At 56.5% G+C, this 16373-nt stretch overlaps 4 protein-coding genes across 4 annotated transcripts; all 4 read right to left on the bottom strand.

Moving 5' to 3' along the window:
• Positions 1-6395: 6395 nt before the first annotated feature.
• LINJ_28_0190 (hypothetical protein, unknown function) lies at positions 6396-7949 on the bottom strand (the record flags this gene model as incomplete). The annotated part of the gene is made up of 1 exon (XM_001470017.1): positions 6396-7949. The coding sequence occupies one exon, from the start codon at positions 7947-7949 to the stop codon at positions 6396-6398; it is 1554 nt and encodes a 517-aa protein (XP_001470054.1).
• Positions 7950-10288: 2339 nt separating this feature from the next.
• Positions 10289-10909, bottom strand: LINJ_28_0180 (conserved hypothetical protein; the record flags this gene model as incomplete). Its single annotated transcript, XM_001470016.1, has 1 exon — positions 10289-10909. The coding sequence occupies one exon, from the start codon at positions 10907-10909 to the stop codon at positions 10289-10291; it is 621 nt and encodes a 206-aa protein (XP_001470053.1).
• A 1293-nt stretch (positions 10910-12202) lies between these two features.
• Positions 12203-13477, bottom strand: LINJ_28_0170 (putative phopshatase; the record flags this gene model as incomplete). The annotated part of the gene is made up of 1 exon (XM_001470015.1): positions 12203-13477. The coding sequence occupies one exon, from the start codon at positions 13475-13477 to the stop codon at positions 12203-12205; it is 1275 nt and encodes a 424-aa protein (XP_001470052.1).
• A 2245-nt stretch (positions 13478-15722) lies between these two features.
• On the bottom strand, positions 15723-16313 carry LINJ_28_0160 (putative RNA binding protein; the record flags this gene model as incomplete). The annotated part of the gene is made up of 1 exon (XM_001470014.1): positions 15723-16313. One exon carries the CDS (start codon positions 16311-16313, stop codon positions 15723-15725), a length of 591 nt encoding a protein of 196 aa, XP_001470051.1.
• Positions 16314-16373: the final 60 nt, after the last annotated feature.

The raw sequence follows: 16373 nt of genomic DNA, 5'->3' as shown, positions 1-16373 counted from the left end.
GGCGCAGTTGAGGCCGAAAGTGGCGTTTGGCAGCAGCACCACCTGGCGTGGATCGGCGTGCAGGAAGCGGCTCAGAGCGCGGATGCTGTATACGATCAGTGGGAGCAGCTCCCGATCCACAAACCGCACCACTTCCGCCTCCATGTGCTCCTCGTAGAGCCACTTGATCAGCATAGCACCGACCAAGGTGCCGCCAAACGCGCCGTGATTGATAAGCACCATAGCAGGGGTGATATTGAAGTGCTCAGAACGGAAAGCGTTGCCCAGCTCGCAGGGCTCCACTGCTTGGTTGGCCATCTCGCGTATCTGGCACTTCGCAGAGGCGCTCCACGCACCGACGACAGAGAAGGAGGAGAAGCAGCTTTCATCACTACACAGATCACTATCGCCATCGGTAACGTCGTCCGTGTTGTTGTGGCCCGCCCCCGAAAACGCGTTGGCTTCCGGCGCCGTCTCCACTCGGCTCTTGCGGAGTGCGACCGAGGAAACGGCACCGCCGCAATGCATCGCTTCGCAGCGGCTTCGCTTTCGGGTGGGGCTCCCACTAGGCAACGTCGAGTGAGCCGCGTTTTCCGGAGGCGCCATCAGAGCGCGGGCAATCTCCGACTTGGAGAGAATACGCTTCGCAAATGCCGGAAAATGCGCAGGGGGCTTGTAGGTTGCCTCGTCCGCCGCGATGAGGTCTTCAACATTTTCGGAGTGAAAGGAGCCAAATCCCTCGAAGATGGACACATTCGCAGCAAATGTGCGTTCCTTGCTCGCCGCGAGCAGGGCCTGCAAGTTCGCCGGCAGGCGAATGGAGTTCCACCGAATGGGGGAACAGCTTCGCTTACTCTTTGGCACCGGCTCGAACGGCATTCTACCTCTCTCGACGACGGAGCGCGGTCAGATGAAAGGGCGCGCACGCTTGTCGTGGCCTGTAGTATGTGGGGGGAGCGGTGCGAGTGCTCTAATGATGATGCGAAAGAAAAAGCAGCAAATTTGGGGTGGATACCGGCGCCCGCTTTTCATACCGCTGTTCGAGTCTGTCCTGCACGCGTGGCAAGGGAGGCTCTTCGGTCTCGAATGGAGAGCCCACACGCGGTTCTGTATAGGCGAGTGTGCGGTGCATTCGCGACTATCATAAGCCCTTCGTCTGCTCAGAAGGCAAGGGCATTAAGGTGGGGAAGAAGAGCGTATAGGGGCCGAGAAGTGCACGTCAAACGCGCCTCCGCTCGAAAGCGCGCACACACACACATCACCCGCGAGTTCAGAGAGATTGAAGAGACCAGAGACGCAAAAAGCACTTTCTTTCGTTTTCGACGTGGCCACTCTAGCACGAGCAAGTGAGCAAGCGCACACGCATACACGATCACAGTCCGCCGAACTCCACTGCACTACGGCCACATCCCGGTCGTGTCTGGGACGAGCCGTCCTGCCATGGTATCGGGCCGTGCACCAGACAGGCTCTTCTTGTCCTTTCCCGTCCCATCGTTACATACGCGCTGCGCAGTCGGCGCCAGATACACTCGGTTGGACTGCACGCCTTCATCCTCGCGGGCAGCGCCCAGGTTCCTGCGCGGGGGCAAAGGCGGCGGTGTCTTCCTCAGTCGCCACCGCTACCCAGCCTTGCGTGTGAGCCGCTGTGGTTCTCAAGGTGTCATTCTGCTTCTCCGTCCTCCTTGTCTGCTGGGCTGAGAACACGTATACACACACACACACACCGTAGCCTCGCGCGGATTCGCAGTCACTCTGTGATGTGACCCTCTCCTGCGCTCCCCATTTGGGTGACACTGTCACCCACAAATTTAGCAACCCAGCTCTCTGACATGGAGCACACGGACTTTGCACCGAGGTGCCGCGGCAGATCGACGCGCGGAGAGCGACGCGGGGGAACAGGAGGCTGCTGTTGCCGCTAGCGTTGTTCTCCATCGCGGTGTGCTTGGTTTCGCTTGGACTGCCGTCGTTGCTGTCCTCGCGGTGGACCTCTGTGGTGGCACAAGCGCCTCGTAGCCCCTTTCATGTTCCTCTTGATCTGAGCCATTTCTTGCCCCATGACAACTGTGTCTGCTCCCGCAGAGGGCGGCGAGGCCGCCCCCGAGCATGGGTGGTGTGCCCCTAGTGCGAAAGAGCTGTGATGTTTGACGCGTAAACGTCTCTCCTTGCGGGTCATGGCCGCCGGTCATGTTTGGTGCCGCCGCCTCGTGGTGTTGGGTAGCGCAACTGATCAAGTAGCCCTCTCGGAAAAGGCGGATATTCCCGTCGTACGATGCTTGCACGGTACTATGCCGGGCACTCGCCGTACAGGCGTCGCACGAAGGCGGAGTTGTGGCTGACGGGCTGCTCAGCGGCTGGAACACTGCCTGTCACCTGCAGCAAGTTTCATCGCGGACTATTCGGCATCGTCCGTGAAGATGGCGCACGCCGCAGCCAACCTGTCGACTGGGGTGAGTATGTGGAACTTCGCATGAGAAATGAAGCCTTTTCGGAGCTGCGCTGTCTTTTTTCCTCTTCCCGTTGGCTAAAGAGTCACGTCCTCAACCGTATCGCCTGATGCGCTATGGCTTACGGAGAGGGCATCCTGGTGTCTGTCTCAGACGGCACAGAGTCGTGCATTCCCTAATCGCTATGGATTCCTGCAGCCCTGTTTCTCTGTTGCCACAAAGACTGGCTTTGCCACACCTGCCAAAACCCGAGTGCACCTTCTCGTGGAATGTCTTCTTGCCAATCACAGCCTTCCCGCCGAGTTGCTTTTTTTTAGTACGAATGCACTTCATGCCGGCTTTCTCTGTCCCCACATCGTCGCTGCTCGGCATCATTGCCAACTGGTGAGAGGGCGTCCATTCGAAAAACCACGAAGATGCATTCTTTGTTTTGAAAGCCCGCTTGCAGGCAACGGCTCCGGCGGCGACGACAGGGCCGCACCGCCTTGCCGCGCAGGTATTGTTTGCGCAAAGACACAAAGGACGGTTGAAAGGAGAACGTTTCCGTCCCATTGGTTTGCACCCCCTACGGCTCCGCGCACGCACGGCCCTGCCTCCACCTCGACACGGCACTGCCTGCCTCCTCTACGCGAACGAAGTTATTCGTGTTGCGCGTTGTCTGGCAATACTCTCGCGAGTTCCGTTTCCGAGTTCAGCGACATGCGGTAACCTCGCGCAGTGGTGCTTTACAGAGACACACGCTCACAAATGCATACGCATGCACACACACACACACACACTCACACTCGCAAGCGCAGAGAGAGCCCTGAAAACGAACAACGTGTGTGTGCGTGTGCGTGTGTGGCTACTGAAAAGCAAATGCCTCTCTCCTTGCTTACTTTTCGTTTTTCTGATTTCTGGCATTGCAGTGCAGGGCCGTGCGATTGGAGTAGGCGAGAGAGAGGAGGAGGAAAGGGGAGATGAGGTCTGATGGGCAGTGAGACGAAAGGGATGTGCCCTCACCGACACCACAGAGAAGAAGGGAGCGGGAGGGAGAGACGCAGCCAAAGATAGGCTCGAAAACGATACAAGCAAACAAAAGAAAAATAAATGGAGACGCATAAGCTCCTCTAGTGAAGGAAAGCCTCCACGCTGCGCATGCGCACAAGCCTACAGCTCTGTGTGAAGCAGATTAATACCAGGAGCTACAGCGCGGAATGTTTCTTTTTTTTTTGGGGGGGGGTCCTTTCCGCGTGTCCCTGTATCTAGAACCATATATCGTGTGTGTCCTCGGCTCCTGTGTTACTCCCGCTCCGCTCTGCTCATCCGACTGATGAGTTTTTTTTTGTCTCCACTCACTCGCTTCGGCGTGCGGGCGTCCACACGACACAAGGAAAACATGCAAACGAAAGCACACGGGGTACGCCCCCTCCGACAACACAAAACAAAAAAGCAAACAGAGACAAAAAAGTGAAAGCGAAAGGGTGCATCGGTGGCGGTGGAAAATAGAGAAGCATGGGAGAGGAATAAGCGAAGGAAGAGAAACGAGCGGGCATAGATGAGGGTTGCGGCGAATGCTCTTTTGTGCACAACGCCACACGTGCTCCCATCCTGCACTCAGGGCTCTTCATGTTCCTTTTCTTCTTCGCTTTTATGTAATACTCAGCTGTCGTTATCCCTCATGCTCCCTACCCGGTGTATGTGCGGCACGCATCGCTTCACAGGATGTTCGTCTTTTTTTTTGGCTCTTCGGTGTGCATATGCTCTCGCGTCGTGGCCTGTCTGGCTCCCCGCCTGCTTTCTATCCCTTTCTTGTTGCTCGCAGCAGCGGAGAGTCTAGCGTAGCAAAGTAATGGTAGATCTGAACAACACACGCTTCGTGACCTGAGAGTGTAGCGCCAACCATGGGCACAATCGATTTTGCCCACTTATTTAATAGCATGATGGGCGTTTCTTTCTACGCGGTCCGGGGGTGATGAAGCGAGGCTGGCTGCCTTTCAAGCACTTTCGCATCCCTCCCAGCGTCTTCTTGGACGCTCGCCGCGGCAAACCGGTGGAAGACACAGAAGAGCAAAAAGCGTTTTACCACCGGCAGCCGACACGAAAGGTCGCCACCCGGGTGCCCGCGTGCGTATGTGCGGGAGCTGGGGGTCACTCCCCTCTGTGCGCAGACTTCACTCCATCCCCCTTCCGCCGCCTCTCCTCTCGCCATTTCGCGCACTGACCCTTTCGACTAAGCACTTGGTTATTGCTAAATCGGTGGAGGTGAAAGAGGAGAGAAAACTAATAAACAAAACGCGCGTTAACGCGCTGCAGTAACGCCACGGTGTGCCGACACACTTCGTGTCTTCGCATAATCACCCAGCAGCCAACAGAGATCACCCTACCAGCGTGGGTTGAGCGCACAGTACAGCAGTCGACAAAACACAGCCCCCGCAAACAATCTCTGAAAATTACAGAAAAGGAAGAAAGGAAAGCATGTCAGAAGAGAGGACGCATGAACGTGAAATAGACGAATGAATAGAGCGCTCGTCTTCCGTAATGTCGCGCACGCATGAGCGCGAAAGCGGTGGGAAAGCGACGTGCCACACGTTACAGGCCAACTACAAGAAAGGAGAAACAAAGAAAAGAACGCGGCGAAAAGAGGAAGGGGAGAGGGAGTGGGGTTCGGTGGAAGGGGGAGAGAGACCGCCACACACATATGCACGCACACACACAGAGGGAGATGGAGGCAGAGAGGAGAAACAGAAGAGGTGAAAGAAGACACTCCGCACAGAAAGCCACACCCAAGCAGAAACGACAACAGCAAGAGAAAAAGAGGGAGCATGAGCATAGGTGAAAAAAAAGGCTCATTCGTGAATGAGGGAGACGTGCGAAAGACGCAGCGACAAGAAGGGCAAATGAACGAGGCGGAGGAGGAACAGCGGGGTCTTGAAGAAACCAGAAAAAAAAAGCAATAGATCACTGATAATAGCCAATGAAAGAGGGAGCTTTCTACCGCCAATTGGAAGACGCGCGCAGCGCTAAGCCTCTACTCGACTGAGCAAGAGCGCCTCTCTTTCTAGGGCCACCTACTCTTTCCTCTTCGCCTCTTTCACCGACCATTCGATACTACCACTGCTGCAAGTGCACGCGCACACGCACACATACGCATGCACACACCCATGCACGTGGACGCGCATGGACGCCTCCTCTAACAACCAAGGCGCAAGGGAGAAAGGGAAAGGGTATGCAGAGAGAGGAAGAAGGCAGAGCCTTGAGATACATCGCCACGAAACCACAGCCGAACCTCAGCGCAAGTGGCAGAAGCAAAAACAGAAAACGAAAAACAAAAGGGGGGAAGGAGGCGTGGGGAGCCGCGTTTGACCTCTTCCCGACACAAACACGAGCACACATCATGTAAAGGGAAAAGGCTTACAAGAAAGTCTCACAGAGAGCCAGCGAAAGAAAAGAAAACGCGAAAAGAACAGAGGAAGGATCACAAGCACGGCAAACTAACGCCACAAATATTGTAGACACCGTCAAGAACGGCACCCGTCACAGAGCTGGCGGTGCAAGGAAAAGCACCGTGCTCTGACGGGCAGAAGTGCAGGGGGAGGGGCAGGGGGCGGGCCGCCCAGTCCACGCTTGAAACAACGTGAGAAACGAGGTGACGACAAGAAGCAGCCGTACCAATCGGGAGGTACGGTGGAAAGGGGGCACGACAGTGTCTCAGAAATGGCGCAGGTATCGCCACAACGCAGCTTTACTATGACTGACGGTGGGCAGAGCGTCACACTCCGCATAGCAAAAGGCAAAATAAGCGTTGGAATGAGCGGCGCTACCATGAGCGCAGCTCAGAACCACGCAAATGTGTGCTGCGACGCTGCGCCAGGCAGTGTTTCCGTTTCGCACTTGGCGACGAATTCCCCCTCACTAGGCGCAGCCGAATCGCTGCTAATCATAGGCGGAACGTGGAAGTCGCGATGCCCCTGCTTAGGTCGAGCATCCACGTCACCATAACTCCTTGACGTGCTTCTCCTCTTCCAGAGACACCGGCGGCATCTCAGAGAAGAGTGAGTGGACACTCATGCGGTCGCAACACATTCTATCGCCTGGAAGCTGGCTATGGTAACACGAAGGGAGGCGCACAGGGTGCCTGTGCGTGTGTTCGCTCGATACGGCGACTGCGTGCTCGTATGCGGGTGGACTACATGCCACAGGAGCACTCGGGGAGGGGTCTACGTGGAAGGAGCCCTTGCCAGGAGCGAGGAACGGCGACGAGCAGGGCATTGCTTGCCTAATGCAACGACTCAGACTGATCGTGCTGCCGCCAACAGCTCCACTTTCGTGCTTCACCCGGTTTGCCTTTGGGAAAGAGTTGCTTGTCGCGAAGGAGGCGGGTGGGGGTAGATAAATCTGCGTGTCGACCACCGTGGCGCAGGAAGCGGGGTGCGACGTCGGAGGCGGCGCCTGGCCCTTGGCGAGATTCAGTCGCTTTTGCATCGTAGCCGACGCAATGGTGGCGCGCCGGCTCGAAATGAAAATGCTCGACGCCAACGACTGCGAGACGAAGGACATCCCCTGCACAACAAGCTGGCGCTTCTCTAGAAATCGCCTTTCATCGTTACAGAAGGGGCCAGCTATCGACGCCGGTGGCACCAGCGCTGGCGAGTCGGGCGACAGGCAGTTCGGGGAGACAGCAAAGAAGCTGCGGCTCAAGTTCTCCACAGGCAGAGGACCTATCGTAAATGCGACGCCGTCCGCCGATGTGCCGGTGTGCGCTGACGACAGGAGCAAAGACCCGTCTGGAGCCACCCCCTTCCGGAAGAGTTGACGCCGAGGTGGTAGAGGACAGAGAGTAACGCGGGGCGTCACGATACGCCGCCCCTGGTAGTACGACGCCATATCGTTCCCGGGCCGCGCAGCGGCGTTGAGGTGCTCGGAAGACATGCCAGGATCCGTCACCTTTGACATCGGAGCCATGTCACGGCAAGGAGCCAGGCCGACGTTGGTAGACTGCTGAGATGTCGGGGGCTCCAGTGGTGCGCCACGTCGGCCCTCGCTGCCCATCACATCCGCCAGCTGACCAAACCTGACGTTCTCCTCAAACCCCATTACAAAGCCGCTGCTGCTCCATGGGTAAACGGAGGCGATGCACGTTACAGCCTTGCTCGCAATGCTGGACAAGTCTCCCTTGCGATCTCGCGTGCGCTGCAGCGTTCGGCGGTACTCCTTCTTGATCTGCAGCAGAGCGTTTTTGAGTCCCGCCAGCCGAGTGGCGTACACCTCTACCGACATGGCACCAGCTCTGAACGCACGCTTCAGGTTTTGTCTGCTGCATCGGAAGGCCTCTTGCATGAGAAGGATAAGGCGGTGCTCACACCAGCCTTCGTGCTTCAAGTACGCCGTCTCCTCCTGCTGCCACCGCTGCACCTGACGTTGGTAAGAAGACCTGCGGAACTCGTCGTTGCACATGAGCTGTGGCACCTGATGCTCCTCCTCAGATGATGAGAGCCCGTCATACAGCATGCGCGCCGGCCGATCCTCCTCATCAATGATGAGCATCCACGAGTTTATAGAGCCACACTCGCTGGCAGGGATGAGGGCACTGTCTGGTACTTCGCGCCGGTGGCTATGGGAGTTGGACTGCGACGAGCACTCGCTTGTCGAGGTGGACAGCCCGAAGTTGCCCTCGAGCACCGCCTCCTGCGGCGAGTCCGTTGGGCTCGCCAGTAACACCTTGGCAGAGCTCATCCCCTCTGTGCAGTCAAGCCTATCGCTGATCATTGTGAAGTCGGCGAGAGTGTGGCCTTCGAATGTCCCACAGACCACCAAAAGAAACCGCGCGCACGCACGCCGTGAAGCTCGCAGCTGTTCAGCGCGCTACTTGTTACCGGGCACTCTGCGCTACAGCGCATTCACGGTTCTGCAGGTCCCAACGAACGGTCGGAAATGGAGGAAGGAAAGGAAGGCTCCTTCCTTGTGATCGAGAAGAGAGACTGGTTCACGGAGCAGCAGCGCTAGCGGGTGCTGCAGTTCACTGTGTGCTTGTGTGTGTGTGTGTGTGTGTGTGTGTGTCTGTGTGTCTGCGTGCAGGGGAGGAGGTGAGAGACTTAAAAAGCAATAATATAGGAGGCTGCCACACCCAAGAATGTGCTGACGCTGTGACGCTCTGTGGAAAAGGGGAAAGGCCCGATCGGTGCACTCAAAATACAGCAAAAAAAACACGCGCACTCCTCATACTGAACGCACCTGTTAACGCAAAGTACGGTGAAGCAACAGAATACGTTGTGCTGATTCTCTCCCAACCACGTGCGTTTACCTACACGCGGTATACTCCACAAGACACGTACACAGAGAAGGGAAAGCAGCGGCAAGGCCAAGGCCACCGTGTCTGAGTCGTTCTTCCGGTCTCGACTGATCTTTCGAGGCTAGGCGAGATGCATCAAGGCGCTCGGGAAGGCTTTTGCATGGGTGCAGACGCTGCCAGTGATACTCTTCGACGTAAAGATGCGACGAATAAAAGTTGAAACTGGATAAGTTTGCCAAAGACACCCGCACGCACAGTATCGCAACGGGCAGCAGCAAGAGAAGAGCCAGATGGAAACAAAACCGAAAGGAGTAAAGAGATGAGGAAAGCACAACAACACGTAAGGCAAGTCAAACAAAAAGTAAAAGACGCGAACGCTCCGACAGACACAGAGACAGGAACAGACAGGACGCGAGTAGGGAGATGCGAAACAACCAAACTATAAGTGGAGCGCAGAGATCCGGCGACAAAACCAGTATTCGAGCAACACTAAAGGCACACGCAAAACAAGAAATAAAAAACGAAGAGAAGCAAAGAAGCCACAGACAAGTCGACAGCAGCCAACCACGCAACACAAAGGCAGCACTTAAAGCACAACTAAAGGTAAGGGGAAGAGAAGAAGCTCACAACCGAAAACAAAACCAAACTAAGCGAGAGAATAGTGAGTAGGTGAAGCCGTTATTACTACGCGACGATACTATCGGGTAGTAAGAGAACTAAAGGAACGAGACGCGGAAAGACGGTGTGGGACCGTCAGAGGACGTGCATGAGAGAGGAGGAACGAGGTGCCACGCCGGCGGCAGGAGAGTGCCGGGGGAGCGTGAGAGAGACAGGAGGAGGAGGTCGCAAAAAGGGGAAAAAACATAGGATCAAGTGACGGACAAGAGGGCAGCGGTGCTTACACCGCGGTGGGTGGAAGATGGCCATGACGCAGCAGTTCAGTCGTTCTTTAGACAGCACAAAATGTCTGTCATTTGGTGGTGTGTGAGTGTGTGTGTGTGTGTCACCACAACGGGTACAGACATGCACGTGGTCCGTTTCTGATGCACGTTGTATATTTCTCTCACTCGCGCCTCGCCCCGCAACCATCTAAGCAGGAGCAGAGGGCCAAGTTAGGATGCATGGAAAAGCAACCACACGCATGCGAGGACGGAAACGGTGATTTGTGGAGCGGGTACGATGCAGTCGCATCATGCGCAGACACTCTTTGCGGCACAGATATGAAGAGAGAGCCACCCTCTGTCTTTCTATGGGCTCAGCATAGCTGTTACGACTAGTTGAGCCACACCGGCACACGAGGACGCACAGACAAATGCATGCGCACTCCGCGCCGAGGCAAGGGACGGAATCGAAACAAAGAATCACGCACACACGAAGAGAGAAGCAAAACGACTCAAGCAACAACGAAGAAACGACAGGCGACGCCAGGGTGGGCGTCAGAGAGAGGCTTTCTCTTCCGCCATTCGGCGGCTGCGAGTGAGGTGCGTCCTCGCCAACTGCCATAACCGCAGCATAGAAAGACGCACGCATACATCTGGGCGCAACGACAGCTCTTCTTTCGGAGCACGTGGCACAATGCCCACAGTGCTGGAGCCTAGAGGAGGTCATTCCCCTGCGTGTGGGAGACGAGGCCGCACCACGGCACAAAGAGGCAGCTGGAGAAGAACGTGGAAGCGCGGGGTGGGCCAATGTACGCCAGAGTGAAGAGCGGCGTATACACGCCCCATGAGACGAGAAGCGGATACGGCATCACATCATGAAGGATGTGGCGCTCCACGCTGGCGATGTCGTGTCGCTGACGTGCCCCGAAGCTGTGCTCATTCATGAAACTCGGGTCGCTCAGCCCTCCACGCGCTGCGGTCATGGCGTTGAAGTAGGACCAGAGGATGAGAGGTGTCACTGCCAGCTGCTGTAGCCCGAGAGCGCATAGGCACGGTGTGGGATTACGTGTTAATGTGCCGAAGATGCGGGGGAGGAAGCGCTCATACTGACCAATAAAGCCGCCGATCGAAAGTCCGAAGAGCGTGTTCTGCCCAAGACGCTCCTTGTCGAGCATCGCAAACATCTGCGCTCCACTCGGGCGCGGGCTTTTCCGCTTCTCACCGGAGGCGCGCCGCGCCGCCGCCTCCTTGTGGGCGGCGTAGAGCTGCGCACAGAAATCCCCCGCCGTCCAGACGGAGCCGTAAAAGACGGCCCGCCACGCGTAGAAGGACATTTGAGGCGGTACACTAATGCAGTGCGTTGAGGGCAGATATGGTCAGGGTGGAGGAGGAGGGGAGGACAGCAGATGATGAAGCCACAGCAGAACTGAGAGAGGGCAAAAAACAAGCCGCCTTTCGACACCTCGCCGCTTGCGGCCTCGTCACGTCCGGACACGTAAGGCGTAATGTTTGCCCCTCGTCCCCCCTCCTTCAGACATACCAAACATCAGCAAGGTGAGCAAAAGAAGAGAGGGGAAGCGAAAGAAGGGAAGTGGCATCCGAAGCGACGGCAGCACGAATGCCAAGGGAGGCAAGCCCAGGTAGTCCTGTTTTTCTTGGCGACTCGGTGTGCTCGGGACCTACACCATCCTACTGAGGAGGTCTTTTTTGTTTCGAGTTTACAAAGAAAAGGGGGAGAGGGACGGAGGAGTCAAACGCGGGAAGGTAGACGCACGGAAACACGCCGGCGTGCCACGCTGCGGCGCAACGATAGACAGCAGATTATAAGGCACAGAGCCACCTCCGGTACGCATCACAGGCACGACACAGTTCACTTTTTCAACTTCCTTCGCGCCTTCGTACGCCATCCTCACACTATGCCGGCAGCGAAAATGAGCGACACGACACTAAATCCCGCATCTCTACGGTGCGCGACGGCTTCAAGCACCCACATGCAGGCGTACCCAGACACACGCTCACCCGTCCCTGTATGTAGACAGCGGGACGGCTTGCTATATATCCCCTCGCGAGTTAATGCGTTGCCGGTTTAGCTTCCGCATTGTGAAAACGCGCCGCGCATTGCATCCACCCTGTACGTGGATGCTCGTCTGGACCTACAGTGCTGTGTTATGCCGTTCCCTCTGACTCCCTTCCGTCTCCTTGCTTCTAGCCAACAAACCAATGAGCGGACACGAAGTTGGCTAGTCAGGGCACACTCCAGGAGGAAAGGGGTCGGGGAACGACTGATAAGAAAAGGGAAAGGGAAGCAAACGATTCCGTCTTTAGCGGGCGTACACTCTATCGTGGCGTCCGCGCAGAAGCTCATGGAGGCGGGCACAACAGCCCATGCACGCCTTTCCAGAAGGGAGAGGGGGGAGGCCATCGACGCCGCTGATGCGCACAAACACTCTACGTCATGCGTGCATTCATGCAAAAGGGGAGGGGGAGGGGTGGAGAGAAGCACACACACGCACGTTGGAAGGGAAACAGAAAAGCCTACAGGGGTAAGGCACATCCGCCGCTAAAGAAAACAAGCAAAAAAGAAACCCCTCGAGGATGGCATGTGCCACCCATTCCCTCTCCCCGCCTTACTCGCGACTAACGCAACGACTGCGCAGCATCTCCTCGTAGGCGCCCAGCTCACGGAGAAAACCATCATTTGGCTGTGCCGCTGGCCTCGCAAGGCGTACCAAGGCAAGGGCATCATCGCGTGTGATGCCCTTGAGATGCATCAGATAGGCCACCGCAATCGTCACGGACCTGGAAAGACCGGCAAAGCAGTGGATGAGGACGCCCTTTTTGTGCGATCTTGCCTCATCGATGAACCTGAAGGCGTCATCGAAGACGGGCACCATGCTCTGCTCCGGAAAGTCGTTCACAGGAAGAACAAGCTGCTGCATCCACGGTTCAATTACCGCCTCCAAGTCGCGCCCCACAGTGAGAACATAGCAGATGTCTAGATCGTGGTACACAGTCACCGTTTGCGCGGTGCGCAGGGATCCTAGGAAGAGATAATCCAGCACCTTGTCAGGGTAGATCTTGTTCAGCTCGACTTGCAGCCATGGCAGAGTCCGGGCCCAGCACTGCGCCTCAATCTGCCTCACAAAACGAGGACGATTATCAACTCTGAGCACGACACGCTTGGTGGAAAGACGGCGTATCCTCTGAAGACGGTCATACGACACGGGCTCATCGAGCATTGCCTCGTTCATGGCCAAGAACAACTCCTCCAAAGAGGGGCACCACTCCAGCAAAGACAACGGCAGGAGCTGCAGTTGGTTCGACTCCATTCCGATACGCCGCACCGAGGGCAGAAACGGATCGCCCGCCGCGTCGCGCTCTGCCCCTATCACATTCTCAAATGGCAGCGACGTCAGCGAGTTGTTGTTCACTGAAAGCACCTGAAGATGTGGGAGGTAAAAGAGAGAGAGCGGAAGGGACGTGAGCAGATTGGTATTCAGGACCAACTCAACCAGCGCACCGAAGGATCCGTTTAAGAACAGCCCATCCGGCAACGAAACTAGTTTGTTCTCCGACAGAGAAATCTTACGCAAAATTTGGAGTGGAACATCAGATGGCACTGCTGACAGCCTCAGTGCCGACAGATTACATTCCAGCGACAGCCTGCTTTGCTCGATTTCAGCGCGCAGCTCCTCGTCTGTGTCCGAAAGCGGCAGGGCGCTGAGCTTGCGCTGCGCTTTGCCGAGTGCCCCGGTGGCAAAGGAGATGGACTGCGCACAGACGACGTAGGGCGCGCTGGACGACGAAGAGAAGTCGGAAGAGCATGAGTCCTCTGAGTCGTCCTCTTCCGACTTCCACTCACCAAAGTCGCAGAAGCTTGAGGCGGGAGGACAGTTGCTCATCGTTTTTATCGTCCACTTGATGTGACTAGACCCTGCCCTTGTCCGTGTGAGATCCGAGAAAAAGAGGAGAGGGGAGGAGAGGAGGGCATTTTGTTGATTTCATGGGCTCCATCCCATTTTCCCACTTCTTACGGGCAATGTCACCAGCCATGTTGGGCGTTTCCCGGTAGGGTGAAACTGCCTTCTGCATTCATCCCTTACAGGGCTTTTCCTTGTCCTTTCCATGACTTCTATGCAAGCCCAGAGCGCCCCCTTCCCTATCCATCGTGTCTCTCACCCGGGGGCGGGCGTGATGGGTGGGTGGGGGCTGGACACGGGGTGGGACTGACATGAACTCACAGACGAGGTAGTAAAACCAGTTGGCATCCTCCCCAACATAGGAGGGTGGGAAGAGATTCACGAAGCCTCGCACGCATCTATATATAGACATGGGCATGGATGCGTGAAGCTTCGTGACTGGCATGTAGGTGGGGGGAATCTGGAAAAAATACAGGGAAGTAGACATATGGGTGACCTCGAAATCGGGCACTAACGAGTCGGCACACCAGACGACTTCCAACGAAACCAACGTTTTCCATGTTTTTTTTTCATTCGTTCCTCGTTTCAGTGCAGTGCAGTGCATGGGGAAGGGAGGGAGGGAGGGGGGGGGGTCGGAGATGATCCCACCAGCTGCGGGAGAGAAGAGGGAGTACAAGAAGAAGCGAGGCTCATCATCAATCACCGCTCTTTGCAGCACCTATACCATAATATCGGTACAGCGAGTGACTGCCTCGCCTGTGCACACGTCTGTACGGCCAAGTCGTGCTGATTGGTCAGAGCTGAGGGGTTGTGCTCGAGTCCCGGATGAGCACACCCTTGTGACAGAGCGGTTGGATAAGAGCAGATGAATAGCCGCCGGGGCCTCTCACCTGTGCCGCAGCAGAAACGAACACCGATGAGGGGATGTCAGAAAAGCCGAACAGAGTTTGGCAACAAAGAAGCAGCGGTAACGGCAGAGCAGAAAACGCCGAGCACATTTTGAGCGCGGCAACATTAACGACAACACAGCAGAGTGTACGGGGAGAAAGGGAAGGGATGGGCGTGGGGAGAGCTCTGGCGTACATATACGCAGTGGAAAAGAAGAAGACACGAAGCAGCCTGAAAATGCGGAAGACGGCGAGAGACCTAAGGCAGGAGCGGCGTGCGGACAAGAGCCGACAACGAAAAAAAAGTCGCAGAGATGTCCACTAGGGAACGTTCCTCCGAAAATGCGCAAGTGAAGGTCGAGAAGAATGGGAAGTGGAAAGCAGAACAGAGCAGTAGGGAGGGACGGGGATCGAAGACGGAGCTCCCTTGCCCAGATTCCCGACAAGACGCATGTGCATTCTCTTGCTAGTGAACAGCACCGACCGCCGCAGTTTCCTAGCAGACGCTGAATCACATCGTGGAGATACAAAGACGCACGCACACATATGCAAGCCTCCTCGCAGGCGGAAACGGAGCCGCGGAGCAGACTCCAAACAGTCGTTGAGGTCGAATGGACGCGCGCTGGGCACTTTCGCAGAAGCAATGCGAACAAGGAGGAAAGAGAGAAAGGAAGAAAAGAACGAAGAAATCGAATGACACTGGTGCGCCCACAAGCGCGGACGCGCGCCGCGGGTAAGGAGTAAAAGCAACGCGTGCACTCGCGCAGCCGTGCCACGGCGCAAAATTGGACTCGTGAGAATCTCATCAGGGAGAGTCACTGCATAGAAAAAAAAAAACGAAAGGAGAGAGGAAGAGCGAGAGAGTGAGAGGCAAAAAGAAGAGTGGATCGAGTCAAGGGCCGCAAAGTCGACTCGTGAAAGCGGTCAAGTAATGTCCAAGCGCAGGCGGATAACTCACGCTCGCGTTTTCGCGCTCGACAACAGGGTCCAGCCCAAATGGATGACGAGGAAGGAAGCCGGTACTGCAGAGAGCCATGGCAGCGGGCTTACGTATCCCTCTACCTGCCATCGATGCGTGACAAAACGCTGTGGTAACAACTCTTTCTTTGCTCTTGTTTCGCCGGCGCCTCGAAGACCATGGCTTACCCTTGCGGCTCTTGTGCCTGTCCACACTTATCGTCTTACACTCGTAAACCGCCGACGCAAGGGCGAAAGCCGTTCCAAAGAAAAAAAAAACCTACGAGCACGAGACGATCATGAAGGGTGTCCCTTGCGTCGCTGTGGTGCCTGGGAGACTGGCGCACCCACAGACGTCTTTTTTTTTAACGGCGCGCGTGAGCTCACCGCTGCGCGGCATTTCGTCGCCGGATCGCCTCTTCCCTCTGCGCCTTATCCGCTGCAAAGTTACACCGTAGCTCCCTTCCCTCCACCTTGTATCCGTTCAGCATCGCTGCGGCGCAGCCGGCAAGTGGGACGGACGCCATGGTCACGTACATGTGCTTGACCCTGCTATGGTGTCTTACGGGTAGCATATCCACCTCCTCCACCACCTCTGTGTTCTGGCCAACCTGATCCGCATATTCAGTGGCATCAGGATCAAGGTCGACCACGGTGCTAATGAAATCCTTCACCTGCTTCACTGAGAACGCGGAGGGAATGCCGCCTAGGAAGAGCGTGCGCGCCCTTTTCTCCTTCCGATCCCGCCAAAACGTGCCGTGCTTAAACTTGGGGTCGTGCCGCAGTTTCGGCTCTGGCACGGCGACCGCGTCACCATCGACAGCATCACTTGCCGTGCCGCGGTGCTGAGCAGCCGCCTCTTCGACCATCTCCTTCGCAGCCGTAGCATTTGAGTTCAGTCGCGACATCTGAAGCTCCAGCCGCCGGCTCGTCTCCCAGCGCCGGCGCTCCTTGCGCGTGAGACCCCCCGGCATCGGCTCCAGCGGAGACGCCTCCGCCCGCCGTCGCTTCAGCGGATGCGCTAAGCTCGCAGG

The sequence above is a fragment of the Leishmania infantum genome, chromosome 28, assembly GCF_000002875.2.
Source record: "Leishmania infantum JPCM5 genome chromosome 28".
Taxonomy (NCBI): Eukaryota; Euglenozoa; class Kinetoplastea; order Trypanosomatida; family Trypanosomatidae; genus Leishmania; species Leishmania infantum.
This window is presented reverse-complemented; position numbering and strand designations above follow the sequence as displayed.